The following is a 17625-nucleotide window of genomic DNA, read 5'->3' as shown; positions in this document are numbered from 1 at the left end:
AAATAGTGTTATATTTTACATTCTGTCTTTGTAATACATTTTTTTTTTAAAAAAGCTACCATAACCATTTTGGACTGTTCATGTCCTGGTCCGATACTTATGCATGCATGTACAGTATGTATGTAGGTAGGTATGTATGTAAATGATGTGTGCTCAGTCCCATACGCAGGAAGGAGTACATAACACTCCTCGTGCAACACTAGCTTCCGTACTTGTCAGGTCTACTAAGGCATTTTTTTGGATGTGTACAATATGATCAGCAGTATCGTTTGACTGTCAACTGTTGTATCTTAATGCAGAGATGGATCAAGCAGGTGGAGGATGAGAGCTGTTCAGCCAGTGTGGAGGACGGCACAGAATCCACCTCCTCCCAGCAAAGCACGAGCAGCAGATCCACCCCAAATCCCTTGTCCAGCGGTACGCATTTTATATTCCTCATTTGGACGCATACGATGTGCTACCTCACTTTGTTAGCTGAATTATCTACAAAAGGATTAAGAAGTACATACAGGCATTAAATCGGTTTTGAGTGGAATATACCAATGATGTCAAAAAATGGCTAATTACTGTTTTAAAATGACAGAGCTCAACGCACCTTTCAAGAAGCGCCACGCCAAGTACATGACCGAGACGACACAGACGCCCTCTGATCACCTGCTTCGCCCATTGTCACCCATCACCCCGCCCCTTCCTGAGGACCCCATACTTCCATTGCTTCACAACCCCTTTATTAGCTCCTTGCTGCCAAATGGCCTTGCATACTCACCCATGCCCTCACTGCCCACCAGCCGCTGCAACACACCGCTGCAATTTGAAGTACGTATGAGTTCACACATGCACACACACGCACGCAGACTTGTGCATATTTGTGTATATTTATCGTAACAAACTGGAAAAATAACATTCAGGTTATACATTAATTTGTAGTTTTGTTTAGAGACAGAAGTATTTGATTCAAAAGCAAAACGTGGCTTAGTAGTTTGTTGAAAACCCTTGTTGGCACAGTGTTTTCATGTCAAAGGCTCAGACGGGTCTATACATGTGTCGTCTTGAGTAGGGGGAGGGTGATTGACTGTTGTCTTGGATCGCTTTCATTTCTCAATGATTGCACCAATAGTACTGTGTTTTTTCTCTTCACCAAGCTTTAGTCCATGTCCATCAGGTCCTTTGGCAGCTCTTTGGTCTTGCCAAAGGTGGTGGAGAGGTTTGAATGGAAGAGAGTGTTTGTGTGACTTTTGTGTGTTTCATAGACACATAACCGCTCTGGAGAGGTCACAATGCTTGCTGGTTGGTACGGGATCAAATACTTATTTCAGTCTGGATTTTTTTTTTTTACATTCTCTGTTAAATAAACCCACAATAAAAATACAGACTGATAATGTCTTTGTAAAGAAGATGAACTTACAAAATAAGCAGCGAATCAAATACTTATTTTCTCACTGTATGCAATACATTTCTGAAACAAGACCAAAAGTATAAAACGATGTATGACACTTGCCTGTCAACTCACAAAAGTGCAATAATTTGTATTTGTTATTATGTGGGATATTTGTGTGTGATCCTGGGAAGTGTCTAACAGTGGCTACATTTATGTCTAGAACATATCATCCCCCGAGGCGTCACCCGTTCACCGGCCGGAATCTATCTCTCCTGAGGTACGTTGCTGCTGCTGAAAGCGGACATACACAATGAAGAGCTTGTTTCCATATTTCGTACGTTTTATAACGGTGGTGTTTCCTTTCTCCCCTGTCCTACCTCTCCGCTGTCAGCCATGTCTTCAGACAGACTTTGATGTCCCTCGGACGCAGTTCCCAGATCTTTCACTGCCCTCGAGTTTGGAGAGCCCCATGGCTGGGGCTTCAGATGACTTTTCCATCCCGGGAACTTCTTTAGGCAATGATTCCCATGATTCATCATCTGCAGGGATCAGTTCCTTAAAGCAAGTGTCCAGTTCCAGCGCAGAGCGAGCCCTCAAAAGCAGGGAGCAGGCCTTCAGGACAGAGTTTAACCTCATATACACGTGCTCGCCACTCAATGCGAACTTGGCAAACCACGTGTCCACGGACCGACGTCTGTCTCAGTCACAAGGAGGGCTCTCTCCCGCGCAGTCGTTCCATCATTCTTTGAGTAGCCAGGGGCAACTTGGGGATGTTGGGCCCAGTTGCATGTCGCCTTATAATGAACTTCAATACGGGGGAGGCTACCCAGAGAGTGGCACACCTCCACACACCAGCAACCCTCCACAAAAAAAGAAGGCAAGTTCACTACATTTTACCATTCACACATGAGCATTTTGTGTTCGTAGTTCAGGTCAAGTGGGTGAAAAACTAAGCAGTATGCATTTAAGAACATTTTTGTGTGAATATATGAAATGATTTAGCCCTCCTCCCCCTCCACTACCCTCTTCCCCCTCAGTCTCTCCCTACTTGATACTTTTTGCCAAGTCTCTCTTCCACTTTTCTTCCAAGGCAGAGGGCCACCCAGCATACCATTAGTCTGCTGACAGGGAGGGCAGATTACCAGGCTATAGCTCTAAGAAGTCAATACAAGGCTGTTCAAAATATGGTGAATATTCTCCCGACAACTACATCTTTAGAAGTGTGCATGTAAATATTGTTTCTTTTTATTTATTTGTTTTTGATTCATCTGCATAAAGCACCCACCCCATGCACCAACAAGCTCTGCCCCTTAACCCCGGCAGGCCGTCAACGATTTTCATGATGAAACTGGGTTTTACAAAACCATTTGTGTTCAAAGGCATGTTGTACATCATTGGGAAGCTTATTTAGCTGAGATTTGACTGATAAACACCAATCCAGGACATTTTATAATGGCAGGCTCAGTAAACACTAATGTTAGTCCAGTCACAAACAAAAAACTAAATGCGACTCACCTTTGAAGCCTCGCAGTATTCTAACTGCAAATAATTGTCTGACAAAAATGGACCTCTTACATTGACAATGATCCGGTGAAGTAGAAAGTCCACACCAAGTCTAACATCCATTAAAGACACACTAACCGCTATCGCACACTTTGATCAGTTCTGTCAGATGCTCACGTTTTCCACATATTATTGATCGTAGATGTGGTTAGCACGGATGCGTTATCCAAAACACGCTACCTAATCATCGATGAACTGTGAACTTTTGATTGACGCATCACTTGACCCAATAGCAACATATGAACCCTGTTACTGTGGCACAATGCAGGGTTCCTACTCAAGTATGGAATTTGAGTTTTATAAATTTACCGGTCTGGGAAAAGTTTGGAAAATGGAAACTCAAGTATGGAAAAATATTCATCTTTCCAAGACTATTACCACATGTGGCGGTTTGGAAGTACAAACCGTGGCTCCAAGGGGTTTACTGGTCGACAAAAACACGTATATTCAATGATGGCAAAGGGCTAGTAATCCAGCTCCATCATTTTTCCATGATGAAATCACAGATCGCTTTAGCCCTCGGGTCGTCTCTGGCAAACTTTTTTGTAGTTTTCAAACGCTGCAGCGATAGGAACAAGCCCCGGGTCTCATGATGCTGGCGTTTTAGGTGGATGATGTTGATGTGCTGAAGCTCAATGTTTTTTTTTCCTCTGTGTGGAGCATTTAGTGCAACTAGTCTTCCTCTGAAACAGTGAATGTGTTTACAAGTGAGCTCAGGGGAAGTTACGACAGGCCGTTAATGTCACCGGCAGGAGAAAAAAGGAGTGCTTAATTTGGTCTCCAGAACAGTACAGGGAATCTCTTTTTAAATTGTCAGTAATCTGAGCTATTTTATAGCAATGTTATTGGATTTATCGGTATGACGTCATAATTCCACATATTGACCTGATAATTATTGGCCCGATATGTATTGTGCACCCCTACAAAACAATTAATAAAATACCAAAGTAGTTATTGATTAATTTGATAATTGATTAATCATTAATTTCACTTTACTGATTCTGGAAAAATTTTAAATGTTCAATCTGTAGGAACACTGACAACAGCCAATGCACAAAAAAATTACCAGCCCCTTTTTCTAATGCATGTAGTAAACTAGTTATTTTAGGCATGTTTTTTGAAGGAAGTTAGGCTAACTTAAAAAAAAAAATCATTCTCAGTATATTCAAACTCCTATTACTCAGTGTCAGTAGCACTTAGACAGCTTCTGACTGCTGGGGAGGAAAAAGCCAGCCTTTTAGCTTTCAAAAGAGCCCAAAGCCAAGCCTCTACTCCAAATACTTCAATGACAGCTTTACATTTACTTTGGGTGTGACTTTTTAAAAACGTAAAAATATCAAATTAAAATATAAAAAAGGCATTCTTACAGTATTTTTAAATGTGTAGAAGAGCACATCATATCCCCAAGCATGCTGTAAGGCACTGGCCAAATAGTTAACACAATAACATGTCAAATGTATTTATTTTTAGATGCGGACCGAAAAAAAGACGTGCTGAATTAACTTTTTTTTTTTTTGATGGAATCAATATAAAATATATAGATTTTAAAAAAACAGAACTCTTAGCCTTCAGTCCAATCAATAATAAAAAAAATTGAAAAAAAGTGCAAAGCCCCCAAAATAATGACACATTTCTTCAAAAGTGGCAAAAATGTGTCCAAACCAAGATAAGTTAATAGCACTGTTTCCCTCATGGGTGCAATGAAAATGCTGTGTTAGCTTGGAAAAGTAAACAATCCCATACTCAAAATGTCATAACAATCATAAGCATGCAACATTTCAGCCTGAGCATAGTGTTATCAACACTCCAGCTCGGTAACAAAGCTGCAGCATTTCAAAGTAAATAAGTTACGAAGCAAAACATGTAAGCAGAAGCCCAAGAAAAACGGTCACCGTACTTGTCTCTGTTGGCCTTGCTGGTCAAGATTTATTGTGCTACCAGTGGACTCCAGAGCTGTTCTGCATAGCTTACAAATGGCATTGGCTTTTGTCCAGTTTTCTGTCCATTTTTTTTATTTGGCTGATGTGTTTGAAAATCCCTCACGGTGAGAGCTGCTACTATTTACATCCCTTCTCTCCAGTCATGCATGGTAAGCTGCAAAGCATGTGTGACAATCATTTTGCCGGCAACCTAGACACTATCAACCAATTGTTTGTCTTGCGATACCCAGTGCATGTCTCTACAGTCGATTCATGCTGCTACCGACACAGCCGTATATCTCACTCGTTCAACCGGATATCCGGTCACATTGGTTTATTGTTCACAACCGGACTGGATATTTGACCACGCTTTTTTTTTTTTACTTTGAATTGCTAGAGTTCATTTCAATTGGTTGGTTTCCTAGCTCTCGACAGGCGCATTGGTGGAGCATCAGCAGTGCTCTGGACTCTGCATCGGTCCATTGTAAAGATTTCAATTTATCCGTCAATCTACGTTCCTACCCTCACATGTGGTCATGAGCTTTTGATATTGACCGAAAGGCAAGATAACGGGTACAAGCGAAATTAGTTTCTTTCGTAGGGTGGCTTGGCTCTCCCTTAGAGATAGGGTCTGTCATCCGGGAGGAGCTCGGAGTAGAGCCGCTGCTCCTCCAAACTGAGATGATGTGGCTCAGGCATTTGGTCATGCCTCCCTGGGGAGGTGTTCAGGGTATGTTCAACTGGTAGGAGGCCTCGGCGAAGAGCCAGTACACGTTGGAGAGACTGTCTCTCAAGTGGCCTGGGAACACCTCGGGATCCGCCGGGAAGAGCGAAGTCTGGGTGACCAAACCTTGGATAAGCAGAAGAAGATGATGGATGACTGGATGGATGGTTTCCTGCCACGGTCCCAACTTTTAAGCATAGAGCACAAATGTTCAGGTTGGACCTTTTGGGAAGACCATTCCACAAGTTTCCATTCCAAATCCAGGTTTGTGTGTTTGAATAATTGTTCTCTTGGAACACAAACATACTTATGCCATAGTGGACAAATAACTTAATCTTTGTCTCATCTGAACATTAAGCTTTTGCCCAGAAGACATTTGGTTTGTCCATGTGGACAGATCCAAATTTCAGTGGAACTTGGGTGGTGTTTATTTCAGTGTAGGGGCTTCTTTTTTGGTCAGCACTCTCTCAGTCCATGGTGATGTAAACATGTCTTCACTGTGGACAGTGACACTGGTGTTCCAGCAGTTGACACTCCATGACCTACGTGAGTCGTGGTGGTTTCTGGGTTGTTCCTGAACATCCCAAACAATTTACTGTCACCCTGTCGTCTTCTGCACTTTTGTAAAGTTGTCACACATCAAAATAAGTTCTACTTACCGTATTTTCCACACTATAAGTTGCTCTGGAGCATAAAAAATGTGTCAAAGACAAAAAAAAAACATATTAGTGGCATTTATAATGGAGCAATCATCAGAGCCAGCATTATTATTTTTTTTTTTTTTTGGAGTGTCATGGTGCTGCTCTTAACATTAAATTCACAAGAGAAGAAGATGGAAGGGCTAATGGTTACACCAACAGGGAAGCTGAAATAAGTCACATTTAGTACATGTATGCAATAAAACATTACCCACAAACAGCTGGATTTTACACCACAACTTCGCTTTTGTGTTCACAAATGAATGAAAATAGACTGAAAGTCATACATGTGTATTTAGGTAGTTAGTGGCTGGCACAGCAACTACACTCCAAACTAGACATATTTAGTGTTTAAAAAACAATCGTAATTCCCATTCAGTTGTAGTTTTTCTTCTTGTGCATGTCCTGTCATGAGGGTTGTTACGCTAGTGTGAGAATCCAGGTGAGCGAGGCTGTCCATGTCAGCAGATGTGTGCTCATCATCCCTGTTCCTCTGCTGTATGTCCACTCTTTCTGTGTCTTACCATGAAGAGGGGATGACTGCTCTCATTTTCCATTAACAGGTGTTTTGTTTGTATGCTTTTTCCGTGCTTGAACCTTTCGTGGATGTTGTGTTTTTAGTGTAGTTGCATCATGGTGTGATGCGTTCATGTTTGCCTGCTATACTATCACATTTTTACCCCATAAGAAGCCATAACTCTTTCAACGTGATCATATGGGTCCTATACAACTTAACTCAAGTCCCTGAGTGACGTATTGGAAACATTTTGGAGTGGTTGTCATGGGACTATCCCAGGATAGACGGCAGGGCATCCGGTGTATAAAGCTGACAATTCAACAGTTACTGTATTTCTTCAATTAATTCATAGAAAATATGGCTATCTGGCTTTTAGCCTTAACCCCATGGCGTTCCAAGAGCTCATCCACAGTCCAACTATTTGCACGATTAAGCTAGTGTTTTACAACACCCCTGATTAGCATATCAAGGCAAGGTAACAAGACTAATCGCTATTGCACACTTCCATCATTTTCATCAGATGCGCATATTTTTCATGTTTTGGACTCCACATTCAGTTAGCATGAAGGATTACCGTAGTCACTTTATAAACTCTGAGCTGTGAACATTTGACTGACACCTTGCCCAATCCAAAAGAAGACTGTTTATGCCGTTCCCTGGGAGAAAAGACACCAAGAGTCTGCACTTTAGAACAACCTATGTAAAATACTAAATTTTTGTAGTATCATTATGAAATTGGCAATGATATTAGGTAAGGACTCAAGCTATCACCCAATTGTGTTTTCCAGTCCATTCCACCAAATTAGTTATTTTAAAGGCACATAAAAAAAAAATATATATATATATGTATATGTATACATGTATATGTATATACATGTGTATGTATGTTTATGTATATGTATATATGTATATATAGTGTAGTATAGTAGTAATATTAAACGAGGATAATTAATGAAAAAAAACAATAAAAAAATGATAGAATAATATGTAATGATAAATGTTACTTACCTTTGAAGAGGAGTGGTCGTTGCTGGTAGTGGTGGAGGAGGAGGAGTAATTGAAAAAAGCACAAATGGTCGTCGTCGTTAGACTCTTCTAAAAGAGTTAGTGTTCTGTGGGTTGTATGTGGGTCCGGGTTGTATTATACAGCTACAATTTAGCTTTCCATTTCTCCTTTACACTCTCTCTCCCACCGTCTTCCTCTACCTGTTGTTCCCATTAGCAGTGTCACAGTGCCCTCTACTGGTCAAGCATGTAGCAGTATAAATATGGAGCTACGACAAGGCAAAATACATGAAAATATAGACCAGTCAGCTTGCGTTCGTATCTCCGAATGTTCGCAAGTCGGATGTTCGTAAGTTGGGGACCTAGTATATTTAAATTTGTTTGATGATCTGAATGTATATGTACGTATATGTATATATACAGTGGTATGAAAAAGTATCGGAACCTTTTGGAATTTCTCACATTTCTGCATAAAATCCCCATCAAATGTGATCTGATCTTTGTCAAAATCACACAGATGAAAAAACAGTGTCTGCTTTAACTAAAACCACCCAAACATCTATAGGTTTTCATATTTTAATGAGGATAGCATGCAAACAATGACAGAAGGGGGAGGAATAAGTAACTGAACCCTCTGCCTAAGGAGACTTAAAGAGCAATTGAAACCATAGAGTTGATTTACCAAACAATTCAAGTCAGGTGTGTGCCCTATCACTGATGAGTGGTTTAAAGCTGCCCTGCCCACTATAAAACACACACTGGTAAGAATTGTCTTGATAAGAAGCATTGTCTGATGTGCACCATGGCTTGCTCAAAAGAGTTGTCTGAAGACCTGCGATCAAGAATTGTTGATTTGTATAAAGCTGGGAAAGGATACAAAACCATCTCTGAAAGTCTGGATGTTCATCAATCGACAGTCAGAGAAGTTGTCTACAAATGGAGAGAGTTTGGCACCGTTGCTTCTCTCCCAAGGAGTGGCCGTCCACCAAAGATGATGCCACGAGTTCAGCGCAGAATACTCAGAGGTAAAAAAGAACCCTAGAGTGTCTGCTAGAGACTTACAGAAATCACTGGCACAGTCCAATATCTCTGTGCACACATCAACTATATGTAAAACAATGGCCAATAATGGTGTTCATGGGAGGACTCCACGGAGGAAGCCACTGCTGTCTAAAAAAACATTGTTGCTCGTTTAATGTTCACAAAAAGGCACTTGGACACTCCACAGAAGTTTTGGCAAAATATTTTGTGGACTGAGGAAACCAAAGTTGAATTGTTTGGGAGGAACACACAACGTCATGTGTGGAGGAAAAATGGAACATCTCACCAACATCCTGATCGATTAGTCCTGATCGATGTGCCAGACTGATCTGCAGCTACCGGAAGCATCTGGTTGAAGTTATTGCTGCCAAAGCGGGGGGCACAAAATATTAAATGTGATGGTTCAGTTACTTATTCCTCCCCCTTCTGTCATTGTTTGCATGCTATCCTCATTAAAATATGAAAACCTATAAATGTTTGGGTGGTTTTAGTTAAAGCAGACAGTTTTTTCATCTGTGTGATTTTGACAAAGATCAGATCACATTTGATTTGACGACTGAAATTCCAAAAGGTTCAGATACTTTTTCATACCACTGTATGTATATGTATATGTATATGTCCTCTTCTTCAATGTCAGTAGTACTTAGACCGATTCTGTCTGTGGGGTATAATAATTCAGTTTGTAAGCTTCCAAAATAGCCCAAAATCATGTCTTGACTCCAAATAGTTCAAGTGACAGCTTTACGTTTACTTTGGGTATGACTTTTTTAGGGGTTTTAGCAAATAAAAAAAAATGAAATTGAAATTCCACAAAGTTGGATTCCTTACTTTAAAATTTAATAGTTTCATAGTTAGAGCATAGAAAACCTGTTTACAACTTTCTAAATACTGTTTTTAACATTATTAGAGCCTTCTAGACATGAAATAACACCCCTATAGTCCTGTTTACACTCCGGTTGTCCAATGTAATAGACAAAAAAAAAATAAGACATAATATAGACTCACACGTTAGCATATGGAGAATTCCTTGTTCTTTTTATTTATTTATTTATTTATATATTTATTTATTTATTTATTTATTTTACTTCGTGTTCTGAACGGTACTTTCTGCTGTGGATTTTGTTTCATCAATGTAACATTACTGACACCTAGTGACCAGCGCAGAATGCCACATAGTCACATAGAGTCAAGCGGCGAAATTTGAAGCGCAAAGTGGTGAGGGTTTCATGTATATGTAGTATTTCTGACATGAATCAGTAGTATTTTAGACATAAATATCGCAAATGTCTTGTATGTGGTACATGGCCATCATTTGACTTAAAATGTTTGTGGCTTCTTATGGGTTCATATGCAGTACATACAGAATGTAGTGGTCTGCTCTGCATTATGTTTAAGTTGTGTTTTCCTCCACATTCTGATGATATTCATGGAATTTCAACATGTTGGATTGACAGAATAGTTGATGGTACTTTTTCCAGGTGAGTCCCTCGGTGTGGTGCATGTGATCTTCCTCCACGCTGTACTTCATTTCTTCATGACGTTGAATGGCTTTTCTGTTGAGCGTCAGTTTTGACATAGCGTTGCTCTTTCTGCTACTTCAGGTGTCATTGTTGGAGTACCGTAAGAGGAAGCAGGTGTGCAACCGCGACCCTGAGCTGTCCAGCTGTAATTCATCCTTGGGCAGCACCCCCACTCAGCCTGGTCCTCACTACAGCCAGGACACCCACCATCCCCATTACCTGATGCAGACCCTCACCTCCCCGCACAACTCCACATCTTCATCAGGACATGGCAGTTCTATTCCTCAGATAGAGGAGGTCAGTCCTCCACACCACCATGGCTCGTCTGTGCAGACCAGACTCGAGGAGAGCAACAATCAGTGGTGAGAGTCATGCTTTACAGTATTTTGGTGAAATTCTGATGAACGTGAACACTGATGGACTCCCCCCAACCCATAAGGATGGTTCCCACCACTGTTGAACGTCTACGGGAAGGTCAGGGAGCATTGGAGCGAGTGCTCAGGAGCATCAAGATGGAGCGAATGTACAAGAGGAGCGATAGTTCTACCGAGAAAGAATCTGGTAGGCACAGTTGACATCAATAAAGATCTCACACTTTCATACTCCCCATACCACAAACTAGCATTTTTCAGCTACCCCTAACCTAGGGGTATTCAACTAAAATTCACATACAGATACAGAAAATTCTCACAAGCTAAAGTCCAGCCCGGCACCGCCGACTCGTCTCGCTGTCCTCATGAGCTGTATCTATCACTCGTTTGTGTCTTCTTTTCCTGCATGTCTCACACATTCTTCCGTGTCACTTGCTTTGCTTCTCTCCTCTTTCATCTGTTTTGGTTGGATTTAGAGTCACAATGTTTAGCACCAATGCACAGAATTCATTGGCTGAGTAACATCCCGTGGGCTGGCTTAACTTGCATGCAATTGGTCAGTGGATATTTCCTGAACTCATCAACCAGTACTGTAAAGTCTTAAAAAAAAAAAAAAAAAAATGATGCACCAGTCAAAAAAGAAGCACCCGGTCAAAACTTAAAATTGGGGGTCTGAAACTCACGACCCGTGGGCCTTTGCGGCCCACCAAATCGAATCTTACGGCTCGCGACTGGACATCAAGGAGTGGTGTAACCGCAGCCCGCAACATCCGGGCAAGCTCAGTGTTACTTCCACACTTACAGGGGCAAGTAAACACCAACACTAACTTACTAACATGGATGTATTGTGTATCGTATCGTATCGTATCGTGAGGTACCCTGAGATTCCCAGCCCTACTCCCAATACTTGATGCGGCCCAGCCTCACCCAGACTCTACCTCCACTGGTCCCCAGTGAAATTGAGTTTGAGACCCCTGCTTTAAATACTTCAATAATTTACTGGCTTTAAGTCCAGGTCCGTATTGGATGTCGTCTGGGTCCAGACTCGAAGACTGCAGTCCGTCAGTTAGTCATCCCTGTCCTAACCCCTAAACTTGTAACATGTAACCCCAACCCAAACCTCAAGCAGCTAACGGGTCGGCAACCCACGGCTCGGGAGCTACATCCAGCTTTCAGCCTCTTTGTTGTGGTTCCCTTCGCAATGTTCAAATATTTTTTTAATACCTGAGTGGGCAAAATGTGCATTTTTGAAATGAGTTAAAAAATATCCGACTGTAAGACCGTAGTTCTGACTGGTGGTTGGATGAGCATGAGGATTGTGGGGTAGCCAGTGTTTGCCTGCCTGCGTTGGTTGAGACGTGACAGCGGTAAACTAACCATCAATATATCCGCCCCCAAAAGAAAACATCTCACAAGAAAATTGTTTTTAATTCCACATGGACAGATTCCTTTGTCTTCTCTGCCAACGAAACAACAAAAAACGCGTCAAATTTTCAAAACAAGTACGCTACACTTTCTGTAAAAGTACTCATTAATTTCAAAGTAGATCTACATGTGTTACAGTGGTCATTAGGGATGTCCAATGCCGATCCGCTGTATTTTGAAGGTTGGAGAGAATCTGCTTCCGCCATGAGATTGAGTTGGTTTGGTTGCCACATAATGTTCGTAACTCTGGGTCACGCTCCAACATGGCAGGTGCAGCGATGCGCCTCCAAGCTGGTTGCCACTCGACTCCTGCCACCCGCAAGAAGAAAATGCAAAAAAAAAAAAAAAAAAAACAACACAAGTATAAAGACAAAATATTAAAAGAATAAAGTCATAATATTAAGAGAAAAAATTGCATATAGTTAAAATACTGAAGACTAAAATATGTATTTTTTTAAGTCATAGCATGAGAAACAAATCAAACAATAATAAAAAATACAAATTTTTGGGAAAATGACATTGGGAAAAAGTTACAATATGATAAAGAAAAATATTATGAGGCTAAAGTCATATTACAAGAAAAAAATGTACAAGAAGAATTTGAAATATTTCTAAACATATTTTTAAAAAAGCAAGAAAGTGTCATGTAAGGAGAAAAAGTTCATACTAATAATTAGGGCTGTCAGTCGAATAATAAAATATTTAATCGCATTTTGTCCATTGTTGATTGATAATTAATCACAATTAATCGCAGATAGACGTTTTCATTTATAATAAATGTACCTTTGAAAGATCATTTTAAAGTTTTGAATACACCTATCAAAATGAGACTGGATAATGTTTTATTAAACATTGCTTTTTTTTTTCAAGAGCTCATCACGAAATGGACGTCAATGTACTGTATAAAAAAAACAAACACAATGTACAACAAGTAGATGTTGGTAAGGTCCATCACTCAAATATCATCCTCTTCAAGCAAATAATGTCATAATTGTGACTAACATTACAAATAATGGTTTACAAAAACACCCATCAATGAAGTGAAATTAAAACCGGGTGTTGGAAAAATAAATATTAGCAACTTACAAAAATAAAGTGCTCAAGAACAGTTAGTAGTTTACAGAACCCATATACTGTCGTACAGTCAGGCTATACCTTATATCTGACTTCCAAACACTCTTTACGTAGACACATACACACACTTCTTGGTCTGGTAACTTCAGGAGCATGGAAGTATGACACTACGGGTCTTGTAACATGCAACTTTTATTCTGTCCTATTTGCAGTTAAAGCACAAACCCCGATAAATTGCCAACAACTAATAACACGAATACACTCCCTCACGAGCCTATACTACCATCTCATGCTGTGTGTGTGTGTGTGTGTGTGTGTGCCCGCTCACTTCTGCTTTGTGTGGCATATGTGATTCAGTGTACTCCGGTGACACAACAGTAGATTAAAAAAAAATAGCTTTGGTGGTGTCGAGAGAGCCATCTGCCAGGGCTTTGAAGCTAAACTTACCTTTAAAAAAAAAAAAAAAAAACACTTTTCTTGGTTCATTTCTGCTTAATGTTTGTTCTCACTTGTGACTCAGCGTTAACTGCAACACCCCTGTGTTTTCTCAAACTACGGTGTCATAAAGGACGTGCGCACGTTAATAGCACGTCGAAAAAAATCGTGGCCTTAAAGGGACATTCCATTAACTCGTGATTAACTTGTTAACTTTGACAGCCCTAGCTGGTGTATTTGTAAAAATATTAAATACTGGCAGAAAAGTGTAATCCCAAGTTCCCAAGTGGGGTACACCAATTGTCATTGTGAATAAAAATGAAAAACAATTAGCGCCTAACTCTAACAATTACGAGCGTACCTGAGTAGAAGGAAGGAAGGAGACACGGCAGGACGTTCTTCATTGCTCTGTGTGTGTTATATGAATCGGTAAGTTTGATGATTATGTTGGGTTCTAACAGTGTTTAATCTTGAAGGTTTAACTTGTATTGGTGTTCCAGTATGCGCACTGTGAAAAAAAATGTACCTATGTGCGTGTCAGGATGATTAAGTGGAGATTCCCCTAAAAGTGAGGCATTATTGCTGCTTGTATGTATTTTTGTACTTTGGATACTGCTTTATAATGCTTGTTCAACTTTCCCTTTCAATTTGTATCAAATTAATATGCAGATTTAAATTGTAGCAATTGCAAGTGGACAAAAGTGAAGCTTAAGTTCAACCCATTCAAAGGGAAGGATCCCAACATCTGGCGGAAATAAAATGATTATACAATTATTATCACAATTTTTGACCATGTTCAATACGCATTTTTAAACCAGAATGACTTACTATAAAATTAATTACCAAAAAACAATTAATCATGTTTAATATTTGAATTTAATGAAATGTAAAAATGGTTTGTTTTTAAGTGCAGCTGTAGGGGGTACATGGCTTCAAGTCAAATGTCTGAAGGGGTATGCGACTGTAAAAAAAAAAAAAAAAAAAAAGGTTTGGGAACCACTGATGTAATGTAAGGAGAAAAGGTTCATACTAATAGTAATTTGTCTTTTTGTTGCCGAAAACACAAATATATCTTTGCATGTCTACATGGGTTGGTGTAAAAAAAAAAAAAAAAATTTAAGTGGCCCCGCATCCTTCGATTTTTCAGTGTGGCGTGGTGTAGGTGACCTACCTGGTGTAGGTGAATAAGTGTTAAAGGAAAACTCCCCCCTTTTTTTTATTTTGCCCATCATCCACAATCCTTATGTGAGACATGAACACACGTCTTTCTCTTTTCTGTGCCCTCTAAAGATATAAAAGCTAAAAAGAGGCAGGTAATTAATGCACGTAATGGGACACACGTATTCTGCCTAGAAAGCCCGCTATTAAAACACCTCCAAAAACCACCAACAAGGTTTCATGGTTTTTTATCCATGCTGTAACCATGTCGTAACCAGGCACATTCATGATAACTATTTTGCCGTATTTTGGTCATTTTAAGCGTTACCGGAACTTCCTTCCTGGGCGCATTAATTTCACACAACATAGAAAAGAACGCTACACCGAGTAGCAATGGCGGCAGCTACAATATGTAGCGTTACCTTTTGGTAGTGGCCTGAAGCATTGTGAGAGTGTGTGTGGTGAAGCTAGTCGCTAGCCGGCTAGAGCTAACAGGTGTCGTGTGGGGAGGTGTCACTACACCAGTAACGTAGTCCTTCGGCGTAAAATGTTAATAACAATAATAATAACAATGTTGCTGTACCACAGAAAAGTGTGTTCATTTCTCACATAAGGATTGTGGATAATGGGCAAAATTCCTCCCAAAAAGTACCTGTTGTGTGTGCTGTTGTGCAATTGAATAACTTGCCTTTCCACATGAAATGTCTGTTCTTTGTCGTAAATTTTGTGAAAGACATTTCTACATAAATGCAACTTATTGTCCAATGCGACTTTTATGGGTTTTTTTTTTTTACTCTTCATGATACATTTTCTTTACTGATGCAACTTACAGTTTGGTCCTGAGCGACTGCCCTCTCACCGTTGTTAATGGTAATGTCCACTCCTTGGTTCATGTCAGCCAGTATGTATTCACATTTATAAACATGATCGATAAGATATATATTTTTTGATTATAAGTCGCACCTGACTTAAGTTGCAAGAGCAGCCAAACTATGAAAAAGAGTGTGACTTTTAGTCAGGGAAAATTTGACACAGGCCTTTGACACATTTGACATGACAAAATAAACGTTTCTTTGCTCTCTGCATGTAGATGCAGATCAGTTGCAGTCAGTGAACATTGCTTCCCCCATGAAGACTCCTCCACATAGATACAGTCCATCTATGTACTCACATCAGGTATGTACTCATATCCTCTATATCTGCTACATGAATATTTATATATACAGTGGTGTGAAAAAGTGTTGGCCCGCTTCCCGACTTATTATTCTTTTTGCATGTTTGTCACACTTGTTCAGATGTTTCAGATCATAACCAAATTTAAGTATTAGTCAATGGCAGCACAGCTGAACACAAAATGCAGTTTTTCACTGAAACAGTCAAAACGTACATGGCCCTGTGTGGAAAAAGTGATTGCCCAGCAATTAAAACATAACTGTGGTTTATCACAACTACGGTAAGTTCAATTTCTCTAGCCACATCAAGACCTGATTACTGCCACACCTCTTCTCAATCAAGAAATTAATTTATTAGACCTGCCTGACAAAGTGAAGTAGACCAAAAGACTCTCAAAAGCTAGACACCATGCAGAGATCTCAAGAAATTCAGGAACAAACAAGAAAGAAAGAAATTGTAGTCTGATGAGACAAAAGTTGAACTTTTTGTAAGGTGTGTGTCCCATTATACCTGGCGTAAAAGTAACACCACATTTCAGAAAAAGAACATCAACAAACAGTAAAAATGTGGTGGTGGTAGTGTGATGGTCTGGGGCTGTTTTGCTGCTTCAGGACCTGGAAGACTTGCTGTGATAAATGGAACCATGAATTCTGCTGTCTACCAAACCATCCTGAAGTAGAATGTCCGGCCATCTGTTGGTGACCTCAAACTGAAACCAACTTGGGTTCTGCAGCAGGACAATGATCCAAAACACACCATAAAAGTCCTCCTCTGAATGGCTGAAGAAAAACCAAATGAAAACTTTGGAGTGGCCTAGTCAAAGTCCTGACATGAATCCTATTGAGATGCTGTGGCATGACCTTAAAAAGGCTCTTCATGCTGGAAAACCCTCCAGTGTGGCCGAATTACAACAATTCTGCAAAGACGAGTGGACCAAAATTCCTCCACAGCGCTGTAAGAGACTCGTTGCAAGTTAGCGCAAATGCTTGAATGCAGTTGTTGCTGCTAAGGGTGGCCCAACCAGTTATTACGTTTTGGTGGGCAGTCACAGATTTTTGTCTCCCTTAATAATAAAAAGCTTTTAAAAACTGCAGTTTGTGTTCAGTTGTGTTGTCATTGACTAATATTTAAATTTGTTTGATCTAAAACATTTAAGTGTGACAAACATGCAAAAAAAAAAAAAAAAAAAAAAAAATCAGGAAGGGGGCAAACACTTTTTCACACCACTGTATGTATTGTGTGTGTGTGTATACAGTATATATATATATAGCCTATCAACATGATCATACAGTGGAACCTGTTTATTTTGACACCCGTGTGTGTGTAACGGTTCATCGAGTTGTGGTCCATCATGTTGTTCTTGTTACCAAAAAGTGCACGCTTAAGTCAACATGAAAATGGGTGTGTTTATGTCTACAGGTGTTGTTGGACTGTTAACCTTTATTATCGCACACACATCCTCCTGATGTCTATGTGCAAAGTCACAAGCAAGCAATGCTAGTTTTCATTTAGATTTGATGACCTGGATAACTGCTTATCTGGACGTCAGCTAGTCTGAGCACCGTGGACATAAACGGGTTCCACTGTAGTGTTTGCTGTCCCGTCGTGAGCGTTTGTTTTTGTG

General features: G+C 40.1%; 1 protein-coding gene across 8 annotated transcripts in view; it reads left to right on the top strand.

Moving 5' to 3' along the window:
- Positions 1-17625, top strand: part of setd5 (SET domain containing 5) — a 65954-nt gene that overhangs the window by 45707 nt on the left and 2622 nt on the right. For 4 of the 8 annotated variants that reach the window (XM_054783854.1, XM_054783853.1, XM_054783850.1 and 1 more), the window contains exons 17-24: positions 300-417; positions 584-816; positions 1599-1655; positions 1770-2255; positions 2473-2565; positions 10447-10727; positions 10805-10926; positions 15919-16004. In XM_054783854.1, coding sequence (XP_054639829.1) covers positions 300-417; positions 584-816; positions 1599-1655; positions 1770-2255; positions 2473-2565; positions 10447-10727; positions 10805-10926; positions 15919-16004 — 1476 coding nt within the window. Of the gene's footprint in view, positions 1-299; positions 418-583; positions 817-1598; positions 1656-1769; positions 2256-2472; positions 2566-10446; positions 10728-10804; positions 17622-17625 lie in introns of those variants that run through there. The other 4 variants (XM_054783851.1, XM_054783857.1, XM_054783856.1 and 1 more) reach the window with 4 other exon arrangements.

Source organism: Dunckerocampus dactyliophorus, chromosome 8, assembly GCF_027744805.1.
Source record: "Dunckerocampus dactyliophorus isolate RoL2022-P2 chromosome 8, RoL_Ddac_1.1, whole genome shotgun sequence".
Lineage (NCBI taxonomy): Eukaryota > Metazoa > Chordata > Actinopteri > Syngnathiformes > Syngnathidae > Dunckerocampus > Dunckerocampus dactyliophorus.
This window is presented reverse-complemented; position numbering and strand designations above follow the sequence as displayed.